The sequence below is a fragment of the Mercenaria mercenaria genome, chromosome 4 (genome assembly GCF_021730395.1).
Source record: "Mercenaria mercenaria strain notata chromosome 4, MADL_Memer_1, whole genome shotgun sequence".
Taxonomy (NCBI): Eukaryota; Metazoa; Mollusca; class Bivalvia; order Venerida; family Veneridae; genus Mercenaria; species Mercenaria mercenaria.
In genome coordinates, this window is record NC_069364.1 from 52,917,696 (window position 1) to 52,943,516 (window position 25,821).

The 25,821-nt window shown below is 34.4% G+C and overlaps 1 protein-coding gene across 15 annotated transcripts in view; it reads left to right on the forward strand.

Annotated features, from left to right (window-relative positions):
• Positions 1-25,821, forward strand: part of LOC123551710 (CUGBP Elav-like family member 1) — a 165,856-nt gene that overhangs the window by 30,686 nt on the left and 109,349 nt on the right. For 4 of the 15 annotated variants that reach the window (XM_053541190.1, XM_053541192.1, XM_053541202.1 and 1 more), the window contains exon 1: positions 10,495-11,433. The exons of 3 other annotated variants lie outside the window; for them this stretch is intronic. In XM_053541190.1, the coding sequence (XP_053397165.1) occupies positions 11,408-11,433 (26 nt within the window). In that variant the 5' untranslated portion in view covers positions 10,495-11,407. Of the gene's footprint in view, positions 1-10,494; positions 11,434-12,026; positions 12,250-15,152; positions 15,467-25,821 lie in introns of those variants that run through there. 8 more of the 15 variants (XM_053541203.1, XM_053541191.1, XM_053541208.1 and 5 more) reach the window with 6 other exon arrangements.

Below are 25,821 nucleotides of genomic sequence, written 5' to 3' on the forward strand. Positions count from 1 at the left end.
GTGTTTTATTAACTTGATAGATTTGATAAAGATATAATATTGTGCTAGCTGTAATTCAGAACTTTCTTTAGGGACTTATTATATTTACAGGTAAATTAACTTGATGTGATTTTTGTCAACTTTCATAGGCAGATATCAGTTTTTGTAACAATGTTGTTGTTGTTTAGTATGCATTATCCTTTGTGATCGAGGCTAGAGTATTTAAGTGAATGTATTAAAGGAGAGCACATTTCAAGAACAATTTAATTCCCAGAAATAAGTAGAAAGAATGTGACATTATTAGGTGTTTTGAAATTAAAAACTTTCAGATTTTTTAAATACTGCGAAATCGTTAGCCCTTATCATGCTGGACACAATCAGTTCTGACTTTGCATGATCAGCCTGCACATCTGTGCAGTCTGATCATGATCTGCACTGTTCGCCATTCAGTCAGTATCTCTTTGGTAAGCACCCCTTTGAACAGTTAATGGAACTGTCCAAATTGAAAGATGGACAAGTTCATTATAGAAATTCAGCAGGGTAAGGGTTAGCTTTAGTGGGGGACTGACTCAATTTGTGGATTTTATGGTTGCTGCAGTCCACAAAGTCCTGGGAAGATCAATTTTTTCTACAGAATATCATATTTTCATATCTGCTTTGTAAAAAAACACAAAATTTAATTCCCGCAAATTGAAATGATTTTGCGTTACATGAGATCTGACGTACATTACAACATCAACTGTAGTCATCTATAAATTCCTTTTGGAATGTAGTTGTAAGCCACCCTACATTGCTGTAATTTCTTTCCTTTGCATTCCTTATTTGTAAAAAAAGCTGAAAATTTAATGAAGTTACAAAAACATTAAACTGTTTCATCAAAACATGCATTTTCAGTAATGTAAATTTAACAGATGGTTTTTTTTTTGCTCATTTCTTCATCATTCCCAATCTTCCATAGCAACTTTTTATTTTACAAAATATCTTAATCTCTATTCCTTCAATTTCCTGAACATTTTCGGAATATCAGTGGCATATTTCAGTTATTAGGTGTAAAAAAAAATTTTTTTTGTTTCCGGTATCCCGACCTACCCTAAATTTTTGGCCCAACCCTTAATGTTTTTATGGCCTTGGAGAATATTTTTTTCAACTTTTTAACAAAAAGATGCAAAACTGCACTTTTTATGCTTTAAGCATAGCCAGTGATGTTAGAAATCAACTTACTGATGCTCTAAAGGCATAACCCCCTTATTTGTAATCATTTTTTGACAAAAAATAATTTCTGAAAGTCCCCTTTAATAAAAAAAAAATTCCAAAAAAAAAAAAAAATTCCGACCTACCTACCCTAATTTTTTTCAGCATGTTACCGGAAACAAAGAATTTTTTTTTTAGACCTTATCATCCTTTTGTGTGTCATTATTGCGGAATTACTATGGTAACTAAAAAAGATGTCAGAAACAACAGCCATGAAAAAAAAATGTATCATGGGTACATCAGCTCACCAAAGTGCATGACTTTTATCTTTTTATTTCTTTTATGTTTGATACAAAACCAATTTTCGCTACTGAATTAATTTGATGCAATTTCAAGATAGTAAACAAACACAAAATTAATATTCTCACTTTGAAATGAAATTTTCAATTTAGTATAGGGGTTTTTATTCATTTGAACACACATTTTTGTAAAATGAATAATAGGTGCACACATTTAAGTGATTTAGATGAGACTATTTTAGTTTTCACAAAGGTTCTCTGTTTCAAGAAGTCATGCTAGAAAATCCAGATCTCCAATGAGACTGTTTTAGGCAACATCTAGGTTCACTTTGTCAAGAAATCTTTCTCCAGCAAAATGTTATATAAGCCAACATCCAGGTTCTATAGCTATAGCTATAGTATGTGGATCACCAATGAAAATATTTAAGCCATCACCCAGGTTTTCTTCCTCCAGTGAAACTTTCTTAGCCAACATTCAGGAAACATTCTCTGTGTAGAAGTCTTGTCTCTGATGAGACTTTTTTAGGCAGCATCCAGGTTCTCTGTGTCTTGTAGCAGGTCTGGAGCTCAAACTAAACTACTTAACCCATCATACAGGCTTCCTTCAGGGAGACCACATGTTTTAGCCAGTATCCAGATTCTCTATTTAAAGCCATGCTAAAGGACCAGATTTCCAATGAGACTTGGCCATCATCTAGGTTTTCTTTGTCTCATAGTCTTGCTGGCAGGTCAGATCTCCAGTATGTAACTGCAGTGTTTCGTTCTTTTAAGATGATGCAATGCCTGGGAACCAAACTTGCATCTACTTTCAACTAAGTATGCTTGTGTCGGCTTTCAACTAAGTATGCTTGTGTCTGCTTTCAGTTATAATAAGTATGCTTGAACTCGGTTACATAGAAACTAACTTGAGAAACAAATACACAAAGAACATTAATTGAAATATAAAGGACTCTAGTTTCATATTTCCTGTATTGTTTCAGTTTTTAAATGAGGATATGACTGGTAAAGATTTTTTTCTGTGTTCATATTAATTGATGAAGATAAATTATAGCTATTTGTTAATGAATTATGTGTCCGATTTTTTCACATGATTATCCTGTATGAATGTACTATAATGAATAATACATCGATATTTAATTAGGTTGCAGAGCCTTCAGTCACACCTTTGTCCTTCATGATTGTAATATAAAGCTATAAAATGGCGACCACTGTCGTTCTGTTTCTGGCAGATACTGAATGTATCTAACTGATGTATATGCATGTAATGGTCTTCTGTCCAGTGTTCGTATTGATCGACGAAGTGTCACTTGAGATGTTAAACTGGGAGAATCCTGGTAGATCTGATTGGAGGGCTATTGGGTAATAAACAGGCATCTTAACTGAGCCACACATCTCCCGGTACAATTAGTAGACATAATTAATGCATGGGATGGCTTCTCTCTTCTCAAAGCGCACACATGCAATATAGAAATAAAACACCAAAACAGGAAATCTATATTTTCATTTTATTATATGTTTTATACCACTAGCTTTTAGCTAAAAAGACTAAGGTACTGAGAGAAATTTTCATGAATACAAAATCAAGAAAACGTATTAACCCATTGTTTGCTTTAATGAAATCTACTGTAATTTTTTACAACTGTTCTATTGCCAGGGAGATATAAATGTCAGCATGGTTACTGGGAAAGTCAGCATCGAAAAATGTACTTAATGTGTTGTCTTTTATGAATTGCCGCATTCACCCGATAAGTCCATCTACGGCAAAATATAATTAAAAATACAGTTGAATTTTGTTTGCTCAAACTCGACAGGACAGGCAAAATTTGTTTTTGTTATGGGTAGTTCGAGCCATCGATTAAAATAGGTTACAGATTTGCTACCATGAAAATTGGCAAGCGTGTTAATGCGCACCCGATCTTAGTCCAAATCCGGAAAAAAAACAAGAAGAAAAATACATAAAACAATTGGTTCATTTTATGATAACAAAATTTGATTTACATCGACACGGTAATATATATTCTCCCGATGCACATCTCACGGTACATGATTTTGTTTTCTCGAATAAACATAATATTGTTAATTGTGTTTTCCATTTTTAATTCACATTGAATAATCAAGAAGTATTCAAATTTTCGGAATGGTACTTCAAATGCATGGACTATTCAAATTTAATATAATCAAAGTGTATAGTCTTTTGGTCACGATCATAAAGCCAGTAATTACCGGATTAATGTCACGTGTAAATTATGTGTATCACAGTTGATCTCGTTAAAGATAATTCTCGATTTAATAGTAACATAATTTTTGTGATTTAAAACTTTATTTTCGTCAAAAATTTTAAATTTATATGAATTAAATTTTTTGAAGAAAAATAACAATTCGATCTTTTACGGAAGACGCATTCTTCAGATTTAGCGAGACAGTAAGAGCGGGGAGTAGTTTCCTATTACCAATGGGAACATGGACAACTTGTTTGAAGTTGGAAATTTTCTATACCTTGTATTATGCGACAGTTCGGGGTGGTCCCGGTAAAAAACACTGGCATTATACATGGGTACTCGGTAAGCTGAATTTTGCTGGGACTGACAACAGTTTGAGCAAGGTGGTGATCTATATTAGTATGTATGTCTTAAACCATATTTACACTTTGTCTATAGAAAGGACAGACTCAAACATGAAGCGAATGAATTTCAAGACTTAAATGCCCTAAGTTAAAGCAAAACGATGAACATTATCATTGATAGATTAACTGCAAAAGAATAAAAATTATGGAGAAAGTTTAACTCTGACATTTGAAAGCCTCAGACTGTGAAGTAGTAGTCATACAGTATTTAAGAGCCATTACTTACGTTGCAAATTCCCTCTTGTAATGTCGTTACAATATTCTTTCCTCACAAAAAAATGTGTCCAGGCAGATGCGAAAATACAAAAGAAGGTATTCTATATTTGGTTACAGTGCTTGTGGCCATAGTCTGGGCAGAGAAAACTGAAGTATATCTGATTGACTTAGTGACCAGCTAGTTTAGAAAATCAGATTAGTTACATTACCAGAACTGATGGATGGTTATTGTAGGTTTGTGAAGAATCGCAATCAGTGTCCTGACAGTGATTTATTTAAAATAGTCATGTGGTTCGGTTTCTACTGTGTCAAATAGGACAACTTGGATTCTAATTAAACATACACCATTCACCGGATAGCAGCCCTATTCGCCTAATAAAGTGCCTCTGAATATAATAAAAGTATCCTATACTAGAAGTCTCCCAAAAATGTGATAAAAACATCTCCTAATAAAAGCAATGTCTAGTGATAATTGAGTGTCTTTTGTCTGAGTTTAAAATGTATGCATTTAATAGGGAGGACCAGCAGTATATGAATTAGGTTTTTGCAAGATTCCTTGTAAATGGCTGGTCCATGGTTAGTACACAGTGTCGCCAATCTGCAGTTCAGCGCAAGTTTTTTAGACTGTCCTTTTAAATTTATTTCAGATGTCATGTGATAAAACATGTACTGAATAGAATCAAAGTAAGTCATTTGATATTTAACATTTGTATTAAAGTGTGTGAGGATGTTCTACCTCCTCCATTTAACTTAATGCCATAGATTTGTTCTGTATTATAGATGCTGATCATGTTGCACAAAAGTCCCTCTCTCTAGAATCAAATGAAAGGTTACTTGGTAGAATTTTTTACTTTGGAGCAAAGTTTTCAAAGGTTTTTATTGAAATTATCAGGATTTGTTAGACTTGTTATCTTCCGTCATGAAGAAGGAAGTTGTTCACTTAAACTATTTGGATTATTTCATTTACATGGTCATTAGTGGTGTATCTTGAATTAGCATCGGAAAGAAAACTGTTTGAAGTTAATTGAGAAGAAGAGTTGGTTAATCTATTTATCTCCCATCTTTCACTTTGTACTATAATTACCACCATATGTAATAGATGTATAATAAGAACTTTTTTTATGGCTCCAGTATTTCAGGAAGTGTGCTATAACCAATCTATAATCTGCATCTGAGATCAGGTTCGGAGTTTTATCACTAGATTAGTATCAGTATTGGTGGTATATTCTTCTGTACCTCTATCTTTTATTAATTGGTTACAGATTTAATAGCGGCTTTGATTTCGTGCAGTTCCTATGTTGCACAGACATGAGGACATACCTCACATGTGGCATCATGGCAAGCAATATGAAAATTGCAGCTGGTTGTTCAGGGTTTTTCAGTTCCATGTGTATTTCATACTGATCGATTATTTATCATGCGTATCTATGCCAATAAATTTTTTATTGTTCTTTTTTATTTCTCTTGGAGGAAGCAGGAAAGGATTTTATGGTATAGAGTAGAGTTTTGGAGAAAACATTGAAACTTTATATTCCAGTGAATATAATCAAATTTGTATCAGTTTTTTGAAACTGACAAAACATCTTTGAATAAATATCAAAGCAGTACTGTGACTTGTGAGTTTTCAGGTAAATAATATATTTGAATATGATAAAAATCGAGAGAGTAGCCCCAGTCCAACTTGAAGTGCGCTGAAGATAACATTTCTGCCTGAGCTGCAAATGATTGAGAAATGGTTTTTTTAGCTTGACTCTTCTTAGAATAAGTAGAGGTAATTGCTCTCACCTTTTTGTCAGCGTAGGTGTCTGTGTCAGTGTCCCGCTCTGATAATACATTGCACAGGTTCCGTCACTCCACTTTGTAATTTGTTCAAAATTATGTCCCTTTTTCGACTTTGCAGTTTTTGGTGAAGTTTTTGTATATAAGCTGGTTTCTGAGTACATACTTATGGGAATGGAATGAAACTTCACACACTTGTTCACTGTGATGATTCTGACATGCATTGCACAGGTCCCATAACAAAGTATTCCCATTTTTCGACATCAATTTTTGGTTAAGTATTAGTATCTTACAAATGAGAATGGATTGAATGTTCACTGTGAGGATCTGACATGCATTATACAAGTTCCTTAACTATATTTGCATTTTTATAAAATTATGCCCCTTTATATGACTTTTGTATTCATAATGATTTAACTTTCTTTAGTGAAAAGGTTATTGAATAGTCAGGTATTGCTAGCCTTGTACATCTCTTGTTGCTTTTGAATTTTTTATAGGGGCAATCCCTAAATTTAAAAAATAGCCCTGCCCTCAGAAAAGATTTACTGTTAAAAGAGGCATTTTGTACGATTTTCCATGTACGTGATAATGATGTGGATTCAACTGCATACTCACATATAGCAGTCAACACATGATATAATAGAAGATTCCGAACCCGGGTGACCCAACTCATTTGTCATAAGAGAGTGCTCAGAATATGAGCCGGTAAAATGTGATGTTTGCTTTTTCGAGATTGTGGTTATACAGGAGAGCAAGTGCTTCATGAGGGCTTAGAAGAACATTATTATAAGTACCGTATTTTCCCGTATTAACGCCCCCGGGGGCGTTACATTTTCCAAAGAGGGGGCGTTTATTTGAGGTAAAAAAATAAAAAATGAAAATTTTTACAAAACTTAAAAACATCGTTCAAACTAGCTGTAAAGTGTTTCTGTGTTGTTTAATCCTCCCAAAACGTAATTATTTGGCATCCAATTTAATGCAGTGTGTCTTTTATGCATTTAAATACGATACCTCGTGTATTCCATGTCTCGCTTTTTGACACGCTCGCGACACTACACATTACGTCATGACCCAAACAGCTGTGTACTCCGATAACATTTTCCTTAGTACATGCGGGTAGCTAATTGCGCAATACAAAATGTCATTGGTTTGACACGCTGCTGTGCCTGCTTTTAAATTAAAAGTTCTTAAAACTGCCGAAGAAAAGGGTATATCGTAAACACATTGCTGCAAGTTTGTTTAAAGTCGGCAGGAAGCGTGTGCGCGAGTGGTGTAAAAACAAATCAAAAATGTATTTACCGTTTAATTTTCTGTTACGTACCGTATTTAGTACAAATGTTTTGGACTTACGGTACATGGACTGTTTAAAAGTGTGTTTAATTTTTAATACATTGGACTTTAGTACTGTAAATTACTTATTATGTGGACTTATAAAAATGAGGTAGGTGATTTTTTCCCGTTCTTGTTGACTTTTTTTCCCTCCAAAATGGGTGGGGGCGTTAATTAGAGGGGGGGCCTTAATTCGGGAAAATACGGTATCTGTAGAGTCCTGTATTACAGGAATGCCTTGGTTCTTCAGAATGTTCGTGATTTACCTTCACTTTTATGTGAAAGTTTCATAATTGTTACATAGCAATCTACTGTAATAAAAAATGTCTGCACAGGATGTTTTAGATGCATGGAACTGAAACACTTGCTTGTGAAACACACCAACAGATGCTGTGTGGAGTGGCTCTTTCACAATGGCTTTCCTGAACAATGTTTGTGGATACACTTGAGTTTAATCACCCTGTCAATATAAAACCTGGCAATTTTTACCTGCTTCCTTTGCCTTGTCTTGGGAGGTAGATAAGACTGCAGTTTAATCAATGGTGAAGAAATTGTCATTGATTTAGGCTCCTCAAGTTTCCAAGATTGGTCTTGTATCTCATTTCCTGTATACATTGATTAATAGATGTTTTCCTATTTCTTTTCTGCAGTGCCACACTCTGTTCTAAATATGGATGTGCACGATTTTCCCTAAACTAGAAGCAACTTCAAAGATAATAGTTTTAGACAGATTTTGAAATACTTCTGAACAAAATTTTTTAGTTTTACATTTTGTATCTTTTTAGTGGCAGGAGAAAATGATTAAACTTTCCACATTTTAGTGTCCCTGGCAAGTTTGTCACATTACTGATAGGCTACCCGACAACTGCTGATGCCAGGAATTGCCAAAATGTTGGTGTGCCAAGTCCTTCTCTTTCTCTCTCAGGTTGGTAACATAACTGTGTCAGCCGTACTTGTACAATGTAAGTATGATTATAGTCTGACAGAATGTGGCTTTTTGTAGGTCTTAAAATCTGACAGAATGTGGCTTTTTGTAGGTCTTAAAATTATTATTATTATTATTATTATTATTATTATTATACCAGATTTACATCTAAAGTCAGTACATGTATGCACTTTAGGAGTCTTGTCTTAGACAATATACGAAAATTCATGTTTTATAGCAAATCTCCTTACGAAAATGAAGAAAAAAAAATAGCTCAAAGTTAATACAAGAATTAAATTGGCATGTTTTGATCAAGCTGTAAGAAAGATTTGTGAGTGTGTCTGGTTGCAGGATTTATCAGATGATCCTTAGCTTGTGTGAACCAGTCCAGAACTGTAACTGTCAAAGATAAGAGAATATCTAACATCACCTTTGGGATTCCCTACAAGGACATGCAGGAGTGTTTCTAGGGAAAATTACTTTATTCTGTCATTTAGTATAGAATAAGTACAACTGTTAATATACTGATTCTCTTTCATTGAGAGTATAGCAATCAAGTTATATTTGTTTTCAAGCCAATCAGGCCTTCAATGTGAGTGATAACCTGACAGTTACTTGTTCCTGCAAATGTCAGTTTGGCCAGGGATGCATTCTCTTGCTGCAGATTCTGCAGTAGAATTAAATATGTTCATTAAATACATTGTTCTGTTAGGACCAACATTGTTTTGTTACTTTGAAATAAGAGGGTATTTTATTTACGAAAATGTGAAAGTGTGATATGAATATGCACTTTTCATGTTGTGTAATGTATCTTTACCCTTTTGAGAGCTGTGAAGCAGTGGCATCAGAACCTCCTACAAAGGGTCAAGGACAAAGCACAAAAGCATGATATTGTCATGGTGATATCGCCCTTACGTCTGTAATATTGCCCTTAGGTCGAACGAGCAAAGCTGCAGAAAAACAATATGAAAGTGTAATCTCATAGAAATGCACTTATACAGCTGTATACATGTATAATATCACCCTTTTGTTGGGAGATGGCATGATAACATGATGCTAAGACACAAGTAAAAAAAAACATTAAAAAAATACCGTTCCCCCCCCCCCTCCGCCACCGGCCACTCCACTACCTCATGACTTTGTTCGCTTGCAACTTTGCATCTTAATCTAAATTTTTCCCATTATAATCAGTCCAGAGTATAAGATTGCAATAATAGAACACCTTGATTAAAGCGTACTCGTATTAACTACTCCTTCATAATTGTAAAAGAAACTGAAATTCACTATTTACAGCAAGTCATGAATCAGATATAAAAATGATATCTTTTATTGAGAAATAAGAAGAAAAGAAACATTTATGGAAAATTGTCATGTAAAATCAATGTTCTCGTACTTTACTTGGATATTTGGCAAAAAATCATTGATCAAGAAGTTTTTACTAAAGGTCAGATTATAAAATACGATTTTAAGAAGCCTGAAATGTGAACACATGGTTGTTAAGGTCACTGCTGAAAGTTATAAGTCATTATGTAAAAGCTGCATTATGTAAAAGCTCTACCATGGCCGATGGTGGGACTCGATAGTCAGCTCCCTAGTGCCTAGTATGAGGCTGGTTTGTTCATTCAGGTCTTACACCAGTACAGGAGATTAGGAGATCAGCTGGATTAGAGGTTGCTCAGTTGTGCCCTGGCAACAACATCAAACAGAAAAGACTTGCTGGACACTGGTCTCACACCAGAGTTATATATTGGTCATTATATAGACATTATCAGCCGAAGGTATTAAAAGTTTTCTTGTAATATTACCATCTAATTACATCATTAATACCACTTCACAGTACAAAAAAGATACTGCCTACTGTTGCTGTCTGTACATAAACCTTGTTAAGTAAGTTTATATACCGGTACCTGTTTCAACTTTCGTACAAGAGGTTTTTGTTTTCGAAGTGTCTGCAATTTAATGGGCTTACTGAAGGCATATGTTTTATATTTCTTATCACAATACATTATTCTGATCTTTTAACATTACAGAATATTTGCTGTAAATACTTCTTCTGTAACTGAAACAGACAGCCTGAAAATTATCCAATAATGTATAGCTTTCCTTACATTTTCTCCCTATATATTCTTACATAAAACATAGAGCCACTGCTTCTCGTGCGTGGAACTTACGCAGTCGACTTATTTTCTGTTTTATCCTTGTGGGGATCTATTTAATTTATATGAAAATCACCGTAGTGTGTTTATCACCTATGAAGTAATTTGGTATACGATTAGATGAACTTGCGATAGGATTTATTTATAATATTCGTATATCTACATGGTTTGTAAATCTGTATTAAAATGATTGGGATGAATGGACAAGGTATCTTATTTGTGGAAAAGATATCGAAATATTTCTTTTGAGAAGTATTTAATAGTCATTTGGACTATAAATTTGATAGCAATAATTGGCAAGATCTAATAGGTTGATTGGGTAGCTCAATTGATATTGCATGAGGCAGTGATTTACTGAAGTTGTGTTACAGTGTGAATCTGATAAAATGCTAGTATTACAATAGCACCTTGGCAGCAAGTCACTGATGTTGAGAGATTCTTAACTCGGAGTAGTTGAGACCACTGCAAAGAGCCGTTGGAGGCAGTCAATACTGGGGAAACAATCTGTGAAGCCAGGCTGTAGGCAGTGTTAGCTTTGTCGTCTTTGTGAAGTGTTCCTCAGAAATTTTGTCATCGAGTGAGAATTTGGTGTGAAATTTGCCGTCTTTTGTAATTGTGCTTCTCACTTACCTCATTTCTCGACAAAAAACAACGTCACTTGTCATTTAAAATAAAGACGCTGCATTGATTTTTCAACTGATAATAATTATTGTTAAGTTTGGAAAGTTTATTGGACAAGAAAAATGTTGTGTAAAAGTTTTTGAATTAACTTGAATACCAGTTACAGAAAAAAATAAAAAGCATTTAGCAATAGAACAAAGAATACAAAGTTGTAAGAAATATTACTAACAGAAGGAAATAGTCGTGTGATTATTGGAAAAGTAAATACAGGTGTTTGCAGTTCTTAACGATGGACACAGAATCGCATAATTCTAGGTAAATAGATTTTCTCCTCTCTATTCTATATCTTGTTTGAACAGTAAATACGTTTAATTGACGGTCAAATTAGATCTCTCATTTTCCGCTCTATGTTAGCATTTACGTAAATACAAACCCAATATATGGTAGGAGGGATCCTCATAATGGAATATTTACCATATTTTTCGTAATGCAGTATTATTGTTTATTGATTTTACTAATAACATTTACCGGAAAGGTGCTTGTTACATGATTACATCTTAATTAGCCGCTAGCTTCCTGGTGACAACCAATCTTTTGTGGCGGAATCATATTTCATTGGTTCTATATAAGGAATAAATAGAAGATTTTTAACAATATATCATAAATAATATATTCCCTAGCATGGTACTCTACATATGTTCTGCATATGTTACTCAGTTTATGATGAATAATGGTCATAAAATAATCTTTAAAATGTCCAATGTGTCTGTTAAATTTGAATACACACATTTGAATAATTAAGGTGGTGTTAAAGGAATGGATGAAGAGCTCCTGAAGGATTTACTAGGCTATGAATAATGTATGTAGCAACAAGGAGTTGTACTGGCTAGATTCCTTGTGCCACTAATAGTGATTATTAGCGCAAATTGATGGAAAGATTTGTTTTTCTCCAGGAATATATTCACCGAGGATTTTCATAGACTTCGTTGGCTGGTCGTTTTCTTACATTAATGGTGTGTAATTTGTTGAAACAGAATCAGTTTATATCATTATCAGGATTGTCTTACACAGTTTCTTATTTGTATACTGGTACAGCATTTAACAGAGAGATTTGAAATTTTAGGAAGAAAGGTAGTCCTATTTCTTTATACCGTCATTCAACAGTAGGATGTAATGCATGTTTTTTTCAGGATGAACCTGTTTTGATTTTAGAACTTTTATAGGAATGATTTGAAAAGCTACCTTAGATTATGATTAATGTTTTCCTCCTAGAATAAAAGGGGAAAAAATCTGGTTGTTGATTCTTATCTGTGGTTTGGAAGATATTTCTCGGTAATCCTGGTCCTTGTATTCTGTATTTCTTGTGTTGATGCAAACAATTTTCATTATTTTACACGTGCAGTTTGCCATGGTGAGATTGCTGTGTATCCTAGCTATGTGTTTCTCATGCAGCCGAGGGCTGTTGTGGTTTAGAATGCTGAGATTTGTTATTTTTACATCCCAGACTCTTTGAAATTCTATAGTTATCCCTTACCTTGCAAACAGATTGCTTTCCTGCAAACTTGAACATAACCGATGTAAGTTCTTCAGTCGAAAAAAAGTTACAATGTGTAATTAATCATTCTGAACATAATATTAAAATCTACAATGCAGATTTAATTTTTTTCTGCTGTAAATTTCAAAATATATAAAGCATATCGTATGTTTTAATGGCTCAATTTGATAGTTTAATGGCGCTTCTGTTTGAAAATAATCAGGAAATTGCAGATAACCAACTTGCCAATCTTGTCCATTTTATCTCTCTCCAGGATTAAATTTGGGCCCCTCTTATCAACATGTACTCCAGTTTTAATCTGTTCTTATAATGCTGTTTTATTTCTATAATAGACTGGTTTGTAGGTTTGTTAAATACCTCAGCTTCTATTTGTCTGGTTATAGTGGTGAGGTGATGTGTAATGATGAAGATTTATGTACCACTGGGGCTTTAATACAGGTAATTTCACAGCTTCTGACTTGCACAACTATGTAAATACCCCGGTGTCCCCATCTCACCTCTATAGTCTGATAATTTCAATTGAATTTTGGTTCACAGCATGATCAAGTATAAATTTTCCTGTAAACTGTCCAATTTTATGTTGATATTGTCACTAGTATTGATGCAGGCAAGCTATTGTTCCCATTGTGGAATACCTTTACAATATCTCTGTCTTGTCATTGAAATTGCTAATGTGTTTAGCAGTAAAAATGTATGAATGAGAGATTGTAGGTAGATTACTACCTAGTGTCAATTTAATGCTGATGATTGAGGTCATAGGTACATATCCTTGCGGAATTTCAAGTTTTAGGTTTTAATTTAAAACCTATCTTTCTTACCCTGCTTTTGAGTGGGTAGACATTGAACAACACCTTGCCTCTCTGCATGGTTAGCAGCTAGCTGGACTTTATACAGTTAGCTCCGATTTAATCAGAACTCCCAGTTTAGAGGCTACAAGTTTGAGCTGTAGGTAAAGTCAGATTTGTCTGTTTAGTTTCTCTATTAAACAGTTATACATTCAGGGCTCAACAAAACCATTTGTCTGCTGATAAATACAAGTAGAAATCAACGCCAGAAGAGTGGAACTTGCTGTAGTACTTGTCCTGCAGGACGAGTGTGATTTTTTACCTGGTGCGAAAACAATGAGTTAAAACAAAGCCAGATAGCAGAAGGATCTAAAACGGCAGTTGATTTCTTGTTTGTAATGCTAAAATCTCTTCCGATCCATTTCGGTACAGCATTATGATAACAGCTTACAGCTAAACACTCGATAGACCAGAATAAGATTCAAGTATGTACTGTTTTTAACAGACTTTTAAAAGACGCTGTCTGATCAAATGGTTTTCTCATAATTTTTACAAATTGCAGGACAAGAAAAAACTGTTGCTGGAGAAGTGAAAATTCAAGGCAGCTCGTCCAGCAGGACCCGTCAGGTTCGAGCGAATGAAGTTTGACTGTATTAATAAACAATTACAGTGTTAAACGTGCATGTAGGATTATCAGTATATGGTGAAGTAAAAATGTCAGGGTAGAGATGACAGGAAGAAATTAATTATATTTTATAGTGTCATTTCAACAAGTCAAACTTCACTGTGGTTTTGAGGAGTTATTGCAAAGTTACTTTCTAATTTTTATTGGTGAAAGCTTGACATGCATCTGAAGGCCAAACTGTTTCATTTTTATAAAAATTTCAATGTTGCAAATTTGCAGATAGGTAAAAGAAAAACATTTGAGCCACACCATGAGAAAACCATGCACAGGCTGGTCTGGATCCATGCTGGTCGCAAATGCACTATGTTGGTTTTCTCATGGTGCTGCTTATTTGCTGCATTCCTATGGCCTCGGGGAAAGATTTCCTGCAAACGAATCAACGTTGTATTTCTTGGTTTGTTTATGAAGCTGTTGTGTGGTTACGCCAAATGAATACATTATTCAAGCTGGTCAGATGAGCAAAAATAGGAATTCAGTCTCTCTTGTTTGAATCTAGCATCTGAAATCTGCAGCTAACATTTGACATTTACCCTAATATGTTGCTGTTTTATATTTGTGTAGCAATTTCCTCTTTTCCATTATTAATGCCCATAAAAAGACTTCAAGCGTGTTTACTGACCCCTGCAAAATTTCCTAATTGCTCTCACTTAATGAATATTTACCTAAATTTACGGCATATTAACCTGTGGCAAAATTTTTGAAAAGATTAAACTGTGGTGGCAAAACTTATAATGTCAGAAGTAAAAAATAGACAAACATTCCCTGTTTAGATACTAATCTGCTGACTTATTAAGTATTTAAGTAAATAAGGTGCTACCGTTCTAACAGCAATATTAAGTACTCTAACGGCCTTACACATTAACATTTCATTGTAAAATTCCTCAATGAAAATAAAGCCCTGTGTAAATCTTTGTATAGGAAATATGATACTGTGTATTAAGTTGTAAACTTTCCAGTTCAACTAGAATTTAAATTCGGGAGTTTTATAGTCCCAAATCCTAGGCTAATATAAGTGTAAATAGTGTAAAAATATCTCGTATTTAGATCTGACGTGGATGTAACTCAAATTCCAAATGATTTCAAGTTGATATTTTTGAACAAAATTATGGAATGTTAAGTGATTTAACCTCATCTTTACTATATTTCCCAGGTTGTTTAGTGCTCTGTTAAACTACCGATTGTTGACTCTATTTGCATAGTGTAAAATCATTCTTATTTTGGAAAGTTTAATTTTAAAGTAAATATTTCAGTGGTCAAGTGTTTCACACATACATACTTTGAAGGAAGGTTGGAGTATATAGTCTAGCAGGTTTGTTTTTAACAGTAAGTATTCCTATATTATGTACAGTAGTTGCACTCTTGCAGATTGTTGAATTCTTCTTGTCAATCTTGTCCACAGTGTCTAAGACTTTGATGAACTATTTTCAAGGTTTTTGAATGACACTTGAACAGAAATTGATGACTTGTTTGGAGAGGAAGGTGTTATTTTTCATCTCCTAAATGACAGAGGTTTGTTTTGCTGTGTGATTTTATTAGATCATAGACCTCTTATAACTATTGGACTAACATTTTGAGGGACTCATTTTGTGAAGAAGTTATACGGAAGCAAAAGGTTGGTGTTTTTACGTTGATGCCAGTCCTTCCAGTAGGGTGGTCCGATGAATATGTCTTCTCATCTCAGGTATTTAATTGCCACTGTATAGGGCAAAGTGACAGGAAATAACATAAGGGTTGATTATAAGAAGGGCAAATTGTGCAGGTGAAAAAAAAATTTCCTAGCTACAGGTTCATGATGTCACAGGGCAGTGCAATGAAGAGAAGACAAAGGACTTTGTAGTGACACTACAGTATTATGGTGTTTCTAATATAGATGATACCCCCCTGATATAGTTCATTGTGTTTCGCAGCCTACCCTACCTGATAAATAGAACCTATCTGGTTTCACACTGTGAAATGATGTCTCTTACATCATTGCGAAAATACCCACATTTGTTCACCATATTACCTTTGTGAAGCTAAATAAAACTATAATGCAAAGGTTTATTTTGATGTGAAATTGCCCGGAATTGTTTAAGTTTTGTATGACATTGCATCAAGTAATCTGACTTTCTGATATTTTCACGGAGTAGTGAATTATTGTAAACATGATTTATGATTTGCATACATGAACAAGCTTCAGTTACAAGCTGGGTATGTACAGAAATTGTTTCAGAACCTTGTGGAATTGTATTCACATGATAATGAATTGTAATCTGAAGCAAAAAACATTAAATGGTATACTTTGGTTGTGAAATATTTCATTTTGTGGGCATAAAGTTCATGGTTTTGGTCAAAGGCTACTTCATGTGGACATGGAATTTTATATGTTGGGATTTTAATTTTGTTGACTGACTAAACCAGAAATATTAGAATTACAGTACGGTAACTGTTTCATAATACATATTAGATTGAAATTGATCAAATGGATTTGTTAAATATTATTAGTATTATACAGCGGAAACACAGTATCTTGAATTCCATAAGGATTAAAAAGCGTTTCACTTCAAGATCTGATAAATGATCGTTTTGTGCACCTGTGTTTTAGGGGACGGGACTTGAAAATGTCTTTGAGACAACCTGAACTTTTGAATAAGAGAGTTGAAGATAACGCGTTTCAAATGAATAATTTTTGTCCGGTACATTTATTAAAGCACAACGGACTGTACAAAAAAGTCATTGAAATCACAGTTTATCTTAAGAGTCTAAGAAGAGATAGGAAAAAACACTGTGTCATCTTGTTAGATTGATCATGAAAAGCAGATCTTACTGAGAATCAATTTGTAGAGACTTGAGAGAGGCTTGCTTTGATCAATATAAAATTGTTTATAATTGGTGAAGTAGGGAAAACTACAGATGATGAACCAGTTTGATGATAGGGGGAAAGCACTAACACGCACGACATGACTGAACATAACTGTAATGATTTTTCAGATAAACGCAAATAATCACACGTTTTCCGTTTGAAATTCTTTATTACGTGTCTAGATCTGACCAGACTGCTATATATGTTGTCATTTTCTGTGAGTGTATTCTGTCAGTTTTTTCAGGAGCCAGATACTTCATTGGAAGGTTTTTCTCTGAGGTTGTTACAGTCCAGCCGTGTGCATTGAATTCTTATTTCAGTTCATTTACTGTTTCGGCAATATGGTAATCAAAAATTGCAGTTAAAGGTAGTGACAGTCAGATTTTGGTGACCCTATTTTGAGAACAGTTAAAACGATTTATACCTTACCCCTAGCAATTTGATACCCATTTACAGCTGGGTCAACAGAGGCAGTCGTGATAAAGTGCCTAAATACCAAAGGACACACCACAGTGAGAAGCCAGGAATCGAAGTAGCTTGGGCCTTCACATCTGTAGGAAAGTGTCTTAGCCCTCTTGACCAATGTGCCCATGTACACATTCATATTAAGTGGGCATTTAAGTCGTGTTACATATTGTTATATTGTTTAAACGTTCACTGGTACCATCGTCTTCAGAGATGTACAGTAAATACTGCAGAAAGTAGGGTACCAGACATATTTTCTGGTTGATTCATATTAAAGTTCACTTTTATTCACATTGCCTACCATTATGAAGTAGCTACAATTCTGATTATTATGCTCTAAAATCTGCCTCACTGCAGTACTGCAGCCAATATTTATTCTGGCTGGTGGCACAAACCAACAGATAATTCTAGAAATTGAATACAGACAGCACCGAAATACATCAATACAAATATCTCATTTAGAAATCCTTTCATGTTTGAAAAAAGAATTAGCAGGATTATGTGACAGTTTTTCCCCATGATTCTATAATTTGATGATGCGGAATTGCTGTTGATCATGCAATAGTGCGGGGAAAATATGTACAAGATTTCATGTGAGTTTCTTTCCCGCTGATAGCTTGTTATTTCGCTGTATTATTTTGTGTTGCATGTGATCACTCTGTTGCCTTTATTGGTAAATATTATAGCTTTGTGTGTTAATTTATTCATCAATTTATTTACGGTCTTTAGAGATGCTGTTTGAAATTGCATTGCCGTCTTTAATTTACACTTTGTTCTGCATTATGCACGACCCACAAGTTGTAGAAATCCCCAAAATATCTTTACAGCTAGTTATTATTATATGAATTGTTCAAATATGCAAGTAAAATATAATATTTAAATAACGGTTTTGTTTCACATTTCTGTATTTTGCATTTGCGTTCGCACCCGCTAAAATTTTAGATAGTAACAGCAATGATGTTTAGGAAAATATTATCATTTCACAGTGGATTATTATACATTTTTAACTACAACTTCATACAAATGTCATACAGCAAATAAAATCTTTACAACTTATTATCTTTCCAGCTGAACAATTTTATTTTATATTGCACAAAGGTGAAAAGTGATTAAACTGTTCCATTATTTTTATAGTTTTGAAGAAAACAAAATTTTGCAGTTTTATGTGGTTTCAGTAGGTTGTAACTAAGGATTTTATAATGTACATATTCTAGTAACAGAATACTGATGCATTTCAAGAATACAAAATACAAGAGGAATATATATAATAGAGGAAATACGTAATCATGATCCTTGCAATGAAGTATGTATTGAAAAGCAAGTAAAAACTTGGCAAGTTACAAAAGTAATAAGATGTTTAAACATAATAGAGATATTGAATCTTAGGCTTATTGCCAACAATATTAATTTAAAAATGATATATTTCAATTTATAATGTTTAGAAAATAAAATTTTCTGTATTTACATTAAGTTTCATGAGATGGCAGATTGGGCATTGTAAATTAACAGCACACTCGAGATCTCATTTTAAAACCTCTTGCAAATTGTGAAGACTTAATGTTATGCCCAAATTAAGAAAATGGACATAGTTATTATGGTATGATGTTGTAAGAATTTTATTTTTTTCCTGTCAGTTTAAACACTGTTGTCCCTTGACTCTTAGAATGTAATGGGGCCGGCTTCTGTGTCCAAGTGGTTAAGTTTGCTGACTTGGAGTCACATGCCTCTCACCACTGTGGGTTCAGAACCTCGCTATGGTCATAGAATTCTTTTTTTATGTGAAGAATTTAAGCCATCTGGTTGACTTGTGGAAGGTTGATTGTTCTAATGCTTCTGCTATAAAATGCCACCTTGTGAGCTATGATTCTGTGAGTGCACGTCCTTGAAGGCTGATCATGGTCAGCTTCGCTATTCAGTCAGTAAATCTGCAGTGAACGCTCCTTCAAATAATAAGTGGTATTGCCCAAACGGAATGGTGCAGAATCAATTTTTAAAGTTTTAACAAGCTAAAGGTTTATCAAACTTGGGCGATACACACTGTAAAAAAAACATAAGTTGATATTTCTGATCAGGTTCTCTTCAGGATGGGATACTTTGCTGTATACTTGAACTTTATAGTTTAAAAATACTTCTGACCAATCATACTGAAGTATTACATGTGGATTTGCTTATTTACATGTATTGTTCAAGAACACCTGTTGAGAGAAAAATGCATAGGAGTTGTTGGTACATTCTTGGGATAACCCTGTCTTTCTCAATGCCAAACCTGCTTCTCTGTGTTGATCAGGACGCACAGCTTGTTAATGGTGAAACTGTAGCAAAAATATATAGTGGCAATTGGTACAGATATAAGATTTTTTTAGGAGTATATCCTGTACCTGTAATGTAATTGTGTTTTGGTTTGCTAAAAATTCCTGTGCCCAGTGTCTGTATGAGAGTAAAAAGTGTTGCATGTAAACATGTTTCTCAAAATTTGTGAGGTCAGATGCTTTCAAATTAAACACAATCATGTCTTCTGCATCAGGAGATGACCTCACTGGGCAAGTTACAATTTGGTCAAAATTATGCCCATTTTTGACATAGAAATTTGTGACAGTTTTCACGTAAGTGTGTTTTTCAGAAATTACTTGACCAAATGTTTTCAGATTCTCTACAGGTCTTTGGCATCATGGGATTCCCCCATATGGCAAGTTTCATAACTCTAGCTGTCATTTTAGCAAAATTATGACCCTTTTTCAACTTGAAAAATTTTGCTAAGTTTTTGTAGGTAAGCAGGAATAAGGTAGAAGGGCTTCAAATATTCAAGTGCGCTGTCAATAGATAGCTGATGTGTATTGTGCTTGTGGGGATGTTTGCTGCTGTTTCATTGATCCAGTATAGATTCTGCAGGAAATCATCAAAGGAAATGTTGCAGTAATAATAAGTTTTTATCTGTAAATCATAAACAAACAAATCATAGCCGTGATCTTGTATTTTCCCCACTTTGAGGTTTGCAGATTATGGTCTTGTTTTGGAACAATATTGACAAAGTTTTATCCTGGCCAAACAGTCTGATGGTTATAAAGCTGATTGGTCAATACAGAGATTGGAACAGTAAATATTTGCTCTGGATTTTGTGCTTCCTGTTCTCTTAAGTGATAATTACAGTTGCAGAAACTGTTGTAGATACATGGCAGAGAGGAAATTATATACAAATAAGGATTAAATAGGCTTCATTTACATGTTACCGTCAAGTTGGTTGCCATTTAAGGTGAGAAATATTAATAAGAATTAATTTATGTAGTAGAAAACCCATGGCTCAAGATGGCAAGATGATGAGCAGGTTGGCTTCAGTTTTAATTTTTCAAGGGATCCAAACAGAAAATATTAGGAAAACTGACTGGGACCACATGGAGTATTTTCAGTGAGCCCCTATAAACGGTGTTCTAGAGTGGTGATTCACTATTGTGCATGATGTCCTTTAACTTATAAGCCACCAAGATGGCAGGTACTACATTAAAAACAATGCACATTTTCAGTGAGAGCAATCTGTACAAAACTGATGAGTTACTGTAATCATTCAATTTGATGAATATTATACACATTTCCTGGCTGTAAGGTGGGTTTAAGGGGCAGGCTGCAACCGCCATTTAGCTCAAAAAGTGCTTAATATTATCGGCATGTTACATTGTACTTCAGACATTCATTTCCGCAAATAGATACATTATTTGCAATATTGCAGCCAGCCTATTGTTTGCCAGCGTGGTCGAGCAAATGAAAAATATAAAACAGACATGTTCCGTTGTGAGCTGCCAGCTTGGGTGATGTTCTGCTGATGTCTATTGCCTATCATTTATTTGACTGTCAAGAAAAAAATCGAGAAATGTCCTGATGAATAAAAGTTCTGGCTGTAAAGAATATACCTAAATGTGTTTGCTTAAGTGGTTAAATGTGTCTCTGTTTAGCATTGCCTTGAAACTTGTCATTTTAATAGGCTTTGAACTGATTATCAATGATTTTATTGATGCGAATGTTCTTATATTTATTGGTGTCATAGGGATCAGAAAAGACTTTTATTCTGTACATAGTCACCTATACTATTTTGAGGACACTTCTTTGCAAAGTTTTTGTGTTTTATGCATTTTGTTAAATGCATAAGGGTTACGTTAGCTATTGGTTACTTCTTTGATGATGACATTTCTGGCTTGGCTATGAGATCCATGCTGAGTTATTATTCTCGCACTGGCATCTGTGTCCACATGTAGCGCTGTTAAAAATTTTGCACTTTCACTTTACGGAATGGATTTACTTTAAATACTTATGTTCTACCTTATCAGCAACATCATATGACTCAAGGACCATAACTGTCATGCCAGTATTTTATGAATTATGCCCCTTTATACTTGGAGTGAAAATGCTTCAAAACTTTAATTTTTTTAAGTTAGTTTTGAAACATTTTCACTGTGTCTCTGGTATTACTTAATAGATTTGTCCCAAACTGTTGTTCCATATCTTCATCTGCATTGGGATTGGGTGGGATGGGTATTAAGCACTTAAGTGTTAGCTCTAATTCCCTCAGATATGCTAGAATTTACAAATAATTACCAAGTATTGAAATACTGAGATAGTCATGTCTCCTGTCTCCCCTGACAGCTATTGTTTCAGAATTGGCATGGTGATCAAAAAAGAATCTGTATAGAATTGCTCATTCCCGTAGAGTTAAATACTAAAGAAGATTGCAGAAGATCGAATCAAACTGGCTGGAAATATCAGCATCGGATCTGTACATAAATACTTTCTTAAAGAAGATTATGGACTATGCTTAAGACTATAAACACTGCTCTCTCTGCAGAAAAGCCTCTTTTTAAGTTATAAACATGCTTAAATGATTTTATTTCTAGTGTTGTTGGCAACACAGCTTGCTACACAGTTGTGGAGACCAAAAGTTCGCTAACAACCCTTGAAAACAGTCTGCCTCAAAATGTTTTGCAGTAGACTTTAACAGTTACAAAATAATCACATTTGATGCTTTCTCCACATAGGTTCCAACAGCATGCCACTTGCATATAGTTTGAGCCATGTAAATAGTCACTCAAATGCTGACCAACCAGTAGTGGCCTTTCAAAACTCAGAAATAATTCTTTATTTGGCTCGAGGGATGTAAATGTTTCTGGCTCCTGTGGAGCTTCCTCTACTTCACTGCAAGATCTGCCACTAAGATTCACCCTTGGTTATTATCTTGCATTCTCGCATACCAGAGGTCTACCGTGGTTCCCCGGATGAACCTCTGGCACATTTCGCCGATATTTATGGTTTGGTTACATTACAGGTAAAACGTTTCAGCCAATCAGCGTTGTTTCGCGACAAATCGTAGCGAACCAATCAAAATCGTCCGTGAAAAGCGTGACCGCGTCCTTTCCATATTATCGAGGGAATACGATGTCCATTTACGACGAATATTATTATTTCTTGATGATAATCTCTTAACGTCGAATTACAGGAATAAATCTTTATTATTGCAATCATGGAATACAGCCTTTATCCATCGTAAGCAAGTATCTTGTTTACATATTTTTTGAAGTTTCAATTCGGAGTTCCAAATAATGGCGAACAATGATTGGCTGAAACCACTCCCGATAGTAATTACGAGTGCGCATGCTCACCAAGTAAATGATGGAAATAAATCAGAGGTTCGTCTCGGGATTTGGACGAACCTCTGATGGATGAGAATGTTATCTTGGGGAGAAATGATGACTGTTTAGCATTTATAAGGCTTTTTGTTGCAATAAAAGATCATGGTGTATTGCTATAGCCTTTTGTTGTTGAGTGGTTTAATAAGGATTTCGAAGTAGCTTAATCAGTCCGCAAAGTGTTATGTTTGGAATATTTATGGAGGTGTAGTTAATAAAATCTTTTTCACTGATTGCTCCTTAAGCCGCTTACTCTTAAAACCCAGATATTTAACAGTGGAATTAGGTAGGTCACCGAATTATAACAGGTCAGCTTAGTCTCTTAACAAAATGTCGACAGACTCAAAACTGTCCAGTGTATGTTTTTGTCATGCGTAAAGAATGGTAGATTTGGCACAAATGGTCACTACTAGAATAGAAGATAAACATTTAAATGTCAGACTCAAATCTTGAAGATCAAGCTAGATTTGCACAGACCTGTAAAAGTCATGTAATTTGAAAAACTTCATATTTGTAATGGAAAGAGGCTGTCTTATCTAATTATGATCTAGTCAATATATAAGTATATGATTGTGAAGTCGTGAAAACATGTGACAAATTTTTTTTTCTATAATCTTATGAAGATGATGGTAACTATCTTACCTTGTCCATTGTGTAAAATGGGCTCTTGAATGCATATGAGAAGGGTTGTCCGTTGTGTAAAATGGGCTCTTTACTGCATATGAGAAGGGTTGTCCGTTGTGTAAAATGGGCTCTTTACTTCATATGAAAAGGGTTGTCTGTTGTGTAAAATGGGCACTTTACTGCATATGAGAAGGGTTGTCCATTGTGTAAAATGGGCACTTTACTTCATATGAGAAGAGCATGTCACATTTTGTTATTCTTTCTTGCACATGTTCCTTTATGCCATTCAAGATATATAAAAAGCCCAAGAAATCAACATTTGGTACATTTGTTTTTGCCTGCGATTACAGTCAGTTTTGTTGTGTCGTTTGGGAAATAAATTTAATGCAAAGAAATGTCTAACAAAATTATATTCCCTTTGGCATTTATTTCTGTAAATTTGTTCTGTCTGACAGTAATTGTTAGCAATTTAAATGAAACAATGGGTAAAAAGCAGTCCAATATCTAGGTATATAACAGAATTTTGTACAGACTGTTTTGCAATATTTTGGTTGTTAGCAATTTTAACCTTTAGCGTGCTAAATTTCTAAAAGTGGACTGGTCCATCATTTAGTTTGGGCAGTACCATTTATTATTCGAAGGGATGTTCACTGAAAATTTATTGACTGAATAGCGAACTGTGCAGACCATTATCAGCCTGCACGGATTTGCACTGGTCGCAAAGGCTGAATCACTTTCCGCCAGCACTGGCTAAAGGTTAATGAAACAATTTGTAGAAAAAGCATTTCGACATCTAGTTGCAGTAAAACTCCATTTTGTGCAGTATTTTAGTGTTCTGCAGCATGTGGTTGTGTTTTAGTTTTCCTCTTCCTTCAGAGTACAATGTTTTGGGAGTTTAGTCTTCCCTACCACATGTAACATCTTTCTATCTATGTTTATTTATTGTCTCAGGCTGTTTACTACTGTTTAGAAATCTCCAAGTAGTTGCTAAGTGAGGTTCTTTTAGTCTTTTTACAAATGCTGGTAGACATACTTACATCATTTCTCATTGTCAGGAATTTTCCATCTACTATGATTTGGATTATTTTGTAGACAGGAGGAATTTTTTATTATACACTCCAGAAAACTGCCTATTTAATGTGTAAGATTAGGTTCCAAAGCCTAAGTTTTTGCAGGTAGTTTTTTTTTTTTTTGCCTTGAAGACTGTAAATGTTGTCAGATGAAGAAAGGAAGTTTAGTGTATAAGGGTTTGCTTGCCTGATTTTTCTGGTGTTTAATGACAGACAAGAAAAGGAAGTGTTGTGTACAAGAGTTGGTGTGCCTGATTTCTCTGATGTTAATGACAAGACAAAAAAGTAAGTTTTGTGTATAAGTGTTTGCTGGCCTTATTTCTCTGGTGTTTAATTACATACAATGAAAGGAAGTTTTGTACAAAGTATTTGCTTGCCTGATTTCTCTGATGTTTAATGACAGACAAAGAAAGGAAGATCTATATATAAGTGTTTGCTTGCCTGATTTTTCTGATGTTTAATTACAGACCGTGAAAGGAAGTTTTGTATATAATTTAAGTGTTTGCTTTTTGCCTGTTTGCCTGATTTCTTTGATGTTTGATTACAGACAAAAGAAAAAGATTAGTATACAAGTGTTTGCTTGCCAGGTTTCTGATGTTTAATTAAAGAGTGTACTATATAAGTGCCTGATTTCTCTGATGATTTTATTTTGGTGTTTGCCAAAGAAAGGTCAAGGTAATGCGCGTTTGATTTCTCTGATGTTTGAAGAAAGGAAGTTTAGTATGTAAGTGTTTTGCTAGCCTGATCAATATTTCCAAATGGAACTATTCCACCTTACAGGATTCCTCTAATCTTTACTTAGACTTTATTATTGGAAATGAAAAAAGCTTATTTCATGCAGTTACTTGATACCAAAGATTATTTCAGATATTTTGTCTTTATATTTTAGAATGAGGTTAAAAGTCATCATCTTTATTACATTTTGACAAAGCTGTTGATGGTCAACACTCATCTGAACATTTAGATCTTATTGTATAGCTCATTTTGACTATTATTTAGTGCATTGTG